We start from the raw sequence: 8,376 nt of genomic DNA on the forward strand, positions 1-8,376 counted from the left end.
CACCACGTGAACCGTCTAGGCGAGTAATTAGACCTCCCCCGTGCGGATCGTACCAGGGACCGCATCATATGTGATTAATCATATCTTTGTAATATTTGTCTTGTCTATTATTTAAATAAAAATATTTTCTGTTTATTATCTTTATATCTTTATCTTTATCTTTAAAGATATTGTCTATCATATCTTTATATATATATATATATATATATATATATATATATATATATATATATATATATATATATATATATATATATATATATATATATATATATATATATTAATTTACATGTGTATAAATATTTATTTACACGTATATAAATTAATTTTTTTTCCAAAAATTTACAAATAATATTAATTATTTATAAATTAAATTAATATATATATATATATATATATATATATATATATATATATATATATATATATATATAAATTAATATATATATAAATTAATATATATATATATATATATATATATATCTTTTAAATAATTTTATTTATATATATGTGTTAATATAAATTAATATAATTAATAAAAAATATAAATTTATAAATTAAAAAAAATTAAAAAAAAAAATATAACATAAAAAAAGAAAGAAAAAAAAAGGGAATGGGTGTAGGCGCCACTCCTAGTGGCGACTTGTCCTACCCATTAAGGGTAGGCGCCAACTAGGGTGGCGCCTAGGTATAAATTTTGGCCAAAAATGACCATTTGTGTAATTATTTTGAAAAATGGTGTATTTTTGAATTTTTTTTTAAATTTTTGGATATTTAAAAAAAAAATTCAGTCATAGACATGCAATTTCAACTAAGGTCATATATGGTATTCAATTTTAATTATATTTTGTAGACTTCATTGTATATTTCCATTACTTTTTGAGGTTAATAATGCTCGCAAATAGATAGTGCAAATTAAATATTAAGTGATTTTCTTATTAACTGGGTCATTTTATATAATATTTGTTGTGAGTTTACAAATTTGACGAATGATATAATAATTCAAAGAGGTCAAGACCAAAACCAATTGAGTCAGGGAGGTGAAGCCTAGTAAAAATGGAGAAATTTTGACCCCAAAACTAGAAAAAAATAAAAAATAAAAAATAAAAATAGAAAGCCCATAATAAAGTCATGCCCATCGCAGCAAGCTAGTAGACACATTTTAGTAGGGAATAAGCAAAAATATATAGTAGACACATTTTAGTAGGGAATAAGCAAAAATATATAGTATTAACTTGCAACTCTCCCTTTCATGTATTAATCTATGACACTTTTTTCTTTATTTTACAACTCCACCTTTCATCTATTAGTCTATTCTCAAACTTTAAAATTTTTTGTTCAACTTATATGAATATGCTAAAATCAATTAGTAAAAATTTATTTGCAGTTTTCAATAGTTTGGAACATTTCATTAATACACCAAAAGTTCCATGTCTGCTACCAATATTTCTGATACTTATGAGCTCAAATCTTCAGTGGCAAAACATGAGCAACAGAAAAGAACTTGTAGAACACATAGCTATTCCTATCAGAAATCACGACATTCTAAATGAAGCTATTATGGAATTAGTAAGCTATCGAAACTCGAAGACTAATAATAATAGAAACAATAAATCAACTGATCATGCTCAAATAAATAACCAATCTTTAGATTATTAGTGTAATTAAATGCAGATTAGCATTGCAAGGATATGCAAAGACAAAATAACCAAAGCAACAAATCTTTTTTGCTTCCTCATAGATACTTTTTATTCATTAACTCCTACAGCCAAAGAGCAATAACGACGAACTCGGAATCCGTGACATGAATGTCCACATTCTGCATTAACAATCGCAAGGGATTCGAGAGGCTGAATCCAAATGCTGCAATCAAACATAGATATCATCATGTTAGACAGTGAGTAATGTTCCTCCACTACATGCAGGGTTGAATCCAATTGTCTGTAATGACGCACTTATATTATGCCATGGCAAGTTAGCACATTACCCTCAAACATAAATAAATATGAAAAGTATACTCACTGCAATTTAATGTATAAGATTTTAAAAATACTTACTTGCTCCGTAATATTTTTACATCCAGCCAGCAAATCCTTCTGGTGCCTCAATCCAGATGCTGTCACAACCAATCAGTTCTATCAAGTCACGCGAGTTCGAGTTCTCTCTAAGATAATATCTATGGTGATCAAGAGAGAAGGACATGCAACATTTTTCATTGGAAAGTAATTTGGGAAAGTAGACACTATTTCTCATTATTCCTGCAATGTAAGTCTTAGAATGACATGACAAAAAACTAATAAAAAATATCGCTCCATCTAACGTTCTCACTTCTTTCCATTCCATTAGCGCCTCATCTAACTTGAAAATGACTGGGTCCTCATCAAAATATACATAAATTAGGAAAATATGTCCTTCATGCTCGTTGAAAAATTCGCATGGCTGACAGGTTTTGGCACTAAAACTCTCTAGGCACTTGGGTGGCAGTACTTCCAGAATACTCCAAGTAGAATCATATGGGTCAAACACCCCTAACCAACCTGTGGGACTCAAACAATAAAATAATCCTTTAAAAACAACAATTTGAGGCAAGGCGCTATAAGAAAAATGCGAGCCTTTTTGGTAGTTAGCAGTTTTCCATTCATTTGCCTCGGGAGAACATGTGCTAATAGTTAGAACAGTAGAACTAACATCTTGAGCAACAAATACAACACATCCAGTTGACTTCGGAGAGCACGAGAAGGCGGCAAATTCAACCTTGCGTGTCCTGTCAAATCTTGGCAGTTTGATCAGCTCCCTAGTAAAGGGATTAAAGAAAAAAAACGGATACCTTTGGGGCCATCGATATAGCAATAGCCATCCTTCTTTTGTATAGCATACCCTGCAATCTTTCAACTCTGGAAACTGAATGAAATGGGTCTTACGCTGCACAGGGTCGTAGATCTCATACCAATGACTACATTTTTGTATATTCATAAGCCAAGGTGATTGGTTCACAACACGCACAGAAGTGGCAACAGAATGCCATATCTTGCAAACAGCAGAAGCACGAATGTTATCCGCTACAATCAATCTAGACAAAATCAATTCTAAGAGTTCACTAGGGAGATCGTCCCAGGTTTGCTTCTTCAAATTGTCACTTATCACCCTAAATAATAGAATAAGTATTAGACATACAATACATGTGCAAGACTAAAGTATGAAAAATTTAACGACCACTTATAAAGTAAGAATATAACATTCAAATTCTCAACAATCCATGTTAGAGAAACTCATTCTTCAATAAAAACTTGTTGAGAAAAATAACAGATACTGGTATGATCTATATAAACAAACCCTAAAAATAAATGATAGCAAGAGAATGGAATAGAGGGTTAGGGTTAGGAATGAAGAGAACATACAGTTTGGAATTCCTTTTCTTGTTCTTGGAGATCATGCAAACACAATTGCCCATCAAGCTGAAACGGCTGTTACTCAAAACTGCATAACAAAAGAGTAATTCATTGTCATCGAGCTGAAACTGTAATTTTCTTTTCTTTTCCAAGAATATCATGACAAACATAAAATATAACTATAGTTATGTTGTAACAACAACCGCTACTTTTCAATATACATAAAATGTAATGAATCATGAAAAATTTAACGGAATTGAAGATGGAAATCATACATGTATTAAGTAAGCATCAGATTAATATAACAAATAATGAGAGAACTTGCATGATCTACAGAAACCCTAACAAATAATGAGAGAACTTGCATGATCTACAGAAACCCTAACAAATAATGAGAGAACTTGCATGATCTACATAAACCCTAACAAATAATGAGAGAACTTGCATGATCTACAGAAACCCTAACAAGTAATGAGAGAACTTGCATGATCTACATAAACCCTAACAAATAATGAGAGAGATGGAAAGTTGAATTGGGGATCAAGGTTAGGATTAGGGATGAACAGAACATACAATTTTGAAACCAATTTTCCGAAGAAATTGAGAGAGAAGATGGAGTAGAGACACTTGAAAGATACTTATGTGTTTTTTTTTTTTACATTGAAAATTTATTTGAGTTGGATTGTAAAAATTAGTTAAAAGTTATATCCATAAAAAGTTAATTAAAAATATCATGACATTTAGGGCCAGTTTGTTTTGGCTTTTTTTTTAAAATGATTTTTATAGTGTTACATATTTTAGTGTAAAAAAATTTTACAAAGAAACTTTTCATAAAAGCTTCAAATGAAAATTTTGTTTGAATAATTATTTTTAAAATGTTATTTTAGATATTTTATCATTTTATCGAAACTTTTTTTGGATATCAAAATTTCAAAAGATCACTTAATTTTGAAGATATTTCAAATAGCTTTTTTTAAAAATCATTTTTTAGATACAATTTTTTTAAAAAAATTATGATTTTCACTAGGTTTTGATCTTCAACAATGTATATTTATGTTATACAATGAACAATTCAATCTTTTTATTTATAAAAAATAAATTTAGAAAAACTTGTAATATTTTGAAAAACATTTTTGTAAAATCCATTTTCAAAAATACAAAGAAAAAATCCATTTTTTTAAAGCTAAAACAAACTGGCCTTTAATTATCAATTAATATTATATATAATTGAGGAAAAATTGACAAAAATAAAATATTTTATATTTATCAACTAATCAGGAAAATATATCCTATCAAATATTAATTTAAAATATTGATATGATACGACATAATGTTATAATTTTACTAGATAATAATGTAAAATTAGTTTACATTGGAATACCATTAATTTCATCTCTTGTTATAATTGAATTAAGGATTGTAGTATATTTATGTTTTATTATATATTTTACTTATAATCCTTATTTGATTTATTTAAAGTTTTAAAGAAAATATTAGATGATATATAATAAATATTTTATCATGATTAAGTTAATGGTAGTTTAGTGCAATTACATATTCTTTTAAATTCTATATGTGTATCAATTTGCCTTTAAATTTGCTAGTAGACACTTGGGGAGAATATTTTTATTAATAAAGAAAATGTAAATATAAAAAAGAAAGAAATAGAAAAGTATAGTTATTTAATAATTGGATGAGAAGAAATAAAAATAAAAGATAATAAAAGTTATTACAAAACTTTTTTTATTGGCAAAGATTCTATGGAAGATTTTCGTCTCTCTTGAAGTTTTTCTATGCTCATTATTGATGATCTTAATATTTGGATAAAGAAGTTATGTAAACATAAATTTTTGGTATTGTTCAGAGTTTAGGGTTGTTCAAAGATGCCAATTTGAATGCATTTTAATAGATTTTTTTTATCAACTCAATGAAAAATAGTTAGTGAGTCTTTGATCAGATTAATTAAGGAAGTCTTTAATAATTTGATTATGGTGAGAACGTTCAATGATACCTTAATTAATTTTGAAGGTGAGAAAAATATCATAAGAAAGGGGATTGAATTATATATATATATATATGAAAATTTACATTGTTTAGAACATGAGATGTCAAGCTCAAATTCTGATCTAAGTAAGAGTCTGAACAGATCAGAGTCTGACTTCAGAGTTTGTTACACAACATAATATAAATGCAGAAGTAAATAGAGAGAGACACAATATATCTCGGTTTCTCTCAAACTGAGAGTAGTCCAATCCTTTTGCAGCACAAGAGATTTTCACTATAATCACTCATATTACAATTTTCTCAATCAACCTAGAAAAAGACTTATGGTTAAGCCTCCAGGCAAGAGAATTTCTTACCTGAACTAACTGTTCAGGACTTCCTGCTTAATCCCACGAAAAGAGACTTATGCTTAAGCCCTCAAGCAAGAGACTTTCTTGCCTTAACTACCCATTCAGGACTTCCTGCTTAATCTATTCAGAAAGAGACATCCTGCTATGCCCAGAAGCATGTGACTTCTTTGCTCAATCTATTCAGATAAAGATTTCTTTGCTCATGCACCCAACAAAAGACTTCTTTTCTCAATTTAACAGAAAAAGACTTACTTTGAGCACATCAACTAGAGTCTTCAGATTGTTTTAACAAAAGAGTCTGGTATTAACCTTGTGTTTATGTGTGTGCTTCTTGGTTAAATAGATAGGCAAAGGTTACACACTGTTGAAAATAATATAAGTTGATTGCTTATAAGTGTGAAAGATTGAAGTGTTCAATCTTCTTCTCTTCAAGCACAAATTTCCTTCTTTGTTGTGCCTTTCTCTTTTGGTGATCTTCTTAATCCTTTTCACTCTACTCTCACACATTTAACCCTTATGATTATATTTTCTATTTAGTGTTTCTTTTAACTGTATTTTCTGTATAAACACAATCTCTCTCTCTCTCTCTCTCTCAACCTATATTGTGAACTAGTATCACATCTTTGTGAACACAATCATGTATTCTTCAACCCCATTCATTCTTGGTAAGAACCAACTGACACTTTGAATGTTTTCAATCTTCTTGTTAAATAGGCGTTGATAATAGATCCGTTGAAGATTGAAACAACGAATGGTATAATTAGCCGTCGAAGGTGTTTAGCTAGAGCACGTGAAGTGTACTTTAAACTCAATAGCATAAAGACGTTAAGAGGAGCAGAGTAAAGTTCAGAACAGTTGAAGAGATAAGATCCTGACAACGTTACTTTATCTTGATAAAGAAAATGTCAATAGAAAAAAATGAAATAAAAAAGAAATAGAAAATTATGGTTATTTAATAATTTGGTGAGAAGAAATAAAAATAAAAAATAATAAAAATTATTACAAAATTGTCTTTGATTGACGAAGTTTCAATGGAAGATTTTTGTCTCTTTTAAAGTTTCTATGTTAATTAGTGATGATCTTATTATGTGTATAATGAATGTATGTCAACATAAATTTTTGGTATTTTCTTCTAAATCCTTACTGTTTGCTGGTTCGGTTTCTGCTGCTAGGCAATCTTTTCTTGCCATTAGGATGGTTTCTTGGTGGAAAATTTATCTTTCTCTTATTTAGGAGTCCCCATTTTCACAGGGAAACCTAAAGCCAACCATTTTCTCCCAATTGTTGATAAAATCAAAGCCAAACTCATGACTTGGAATGCCAACCTATTAACTATTACTGGTCAAGTCGGTTATTCATATCATGCTCTTGCATTCTGTCAGAGTCTATTCTTGGCCTGCTAGTCTAATCTACATGGTTGATAAGTGGTGTCGGAATTTTATCTGGAGTGTGGACATTCATAAAAGGAAGCTTGTGACAGTGGCCTGGAACCAATGTTGTAAGGCTTACAATAGTGGTGGCATGGGTTTAAGGTCGCTTAGAACTATCAATGAAGTAACAAATCTGGAACAATGTTGGTATATTTTTAATGCGTCAGATATTTGATGTTCCATTTTGAAGGATACGGTGCGTAAGAATGGAAGACATGTGCGGTATCATGTTTTCTCTTCAATCTGGTCTCGTTCAAAATCTTACCTTCCTGATGTGACGGAAAATTCTATTTGGAAAAATCGGTAATGGGAAGAAGATTAATCTCTGGAAGGACAATTGGCGTGGCCAACCTTTAGTCTCTCGTCTCCAAATTCATGAAGACAAACATCACAACTTAAAAGCTATGTTGAGTGACATCATTCTTAACAACTGTATTGTTCTGCCAAACAGGTTGGCTTTGTTGCATCCGGAGCTTTCGTTGATGGTGGTGGAGAACATGGAACATCTTTTTTTCTCTTGTAAATATGCTACTTCTATTTGGAATTGGTTGAAACATTTGCTTGATATTTGACATAATATTTCTAGTTTGGAGGACTGCAAAATGTTTATGAATAGTTGTGTTGCTTCCCAATGCAAGGATGTTATTACGACAGTTTTCGTAAATACGATCAAGGTGATTTGGCTAGCTCGCAACCAGACCCAGTTTCAGGATGTTGTTATCCCTTAGAAATCGTCTTGTTATTCTTTTTTTTGTTTGACCTATTTGGCTAGAAACACTTGCAATGCAGCTGCCGGTTCTGACATGTGGGAGTTTCAGATTTTAAAGAATTTTAATGCCCAAATTCATCCTCCTAGGCATAAAATTATGAAGGAGGTTTTGTGGTGTCCTCATTTGGTCGATTGGATCAAAGTTAACATTGACAGTGCCTTTAGTGGTTCTCCTGTTAAAGCAGCTTGTGGTGGTATGTTCTGAAATCATCTTGGAGAGTATTTAGATAGTTTTGCTTGCAATTCACCTCCGACTAATGTTTTCTTTGCTGAAATCATGGGTGCTATTTTGGCTATGAAATAGGTTTTTCTCATTATTTGTGTAATCTCTGGTTGGAGTCAGATTCCTTATTACCTGTTAAGGCTTTCAACAACTCTTCATTTGTGCTTTGGAAGCTTTGAAGTCGGTGGGACAAATGTTTGTTGATGATTAG

At 30.4% G+C, this 8,376-nt stretch overlaps 1 protein-coding gene across 1 annotated transcript; it reads right to left on the reverse strand.

The window, feature by feature from the left end:
- Nucleotides 1-1,595: 1,595 nt before the first annotated feature.
- LOC127125640 (F-box/kelch-repeat protein At1g57790) lies at nucleotides 1,596-4,059 on the reverse strand. The gene is made up of 4 exons (XM_051054423.1): nucleotides 3,963-4,059; nucleotides 3,399-3,477; nucleotides 2,058-3,145; nucleotides 1,596-1,863 (listed from the first exon to the last, which is right to left on the reverse strand). Exons 2-3 carry the CDS (start codon nucleotides 3,449-3,451, stop codon nucleotides 2,074-2,076), a joined length of 1,125 nt encoding a protein of 374 aa, XP_050910380.1. The 5' UTR covers nucleotides 3,452-3,477; nucleotides 3,963-4,059; the 3' UTR covers nucleotides 1,596-1,863; nucleotides 2,058-2,073.
- Nucleotides 4,060-8,376: the final 4,317 nt, after the last annotated feature.

This window comes from Lathyrus oleraceus, chromosome 3 (genome assembly GCF_024323335.1).
Source record: "Lathyrus oleraceus cultivar Zhongwan6 chromosome 3, CAAS_Psat_ZW6_1.0, whole genome shotgun sequence".
NCBI lineage: Eukaryota > Viridiplantae > Streptophyta > Magnoliopsida > Fabales > Fabaceae > Lathyrus > Lathyrus oleraceus.

Bases quoted from the DNA above. Each gene is read 5' to 3' on its own strand.
- LOC127125640 (XM_051054423.1), bottom strand. From the start codon at position 3,451: ATGGGCAATTGTGTTTGCATGATCTCCAAGAACAAGAAAAGGAATTCC. The intron at 3,146-3,398 runs GTATGTTCTCTT...TCTATTATTTAG, and splicing joins AAGAAAAGGAATTCCAAACT to GGTGATAAGTGACAATTTGA.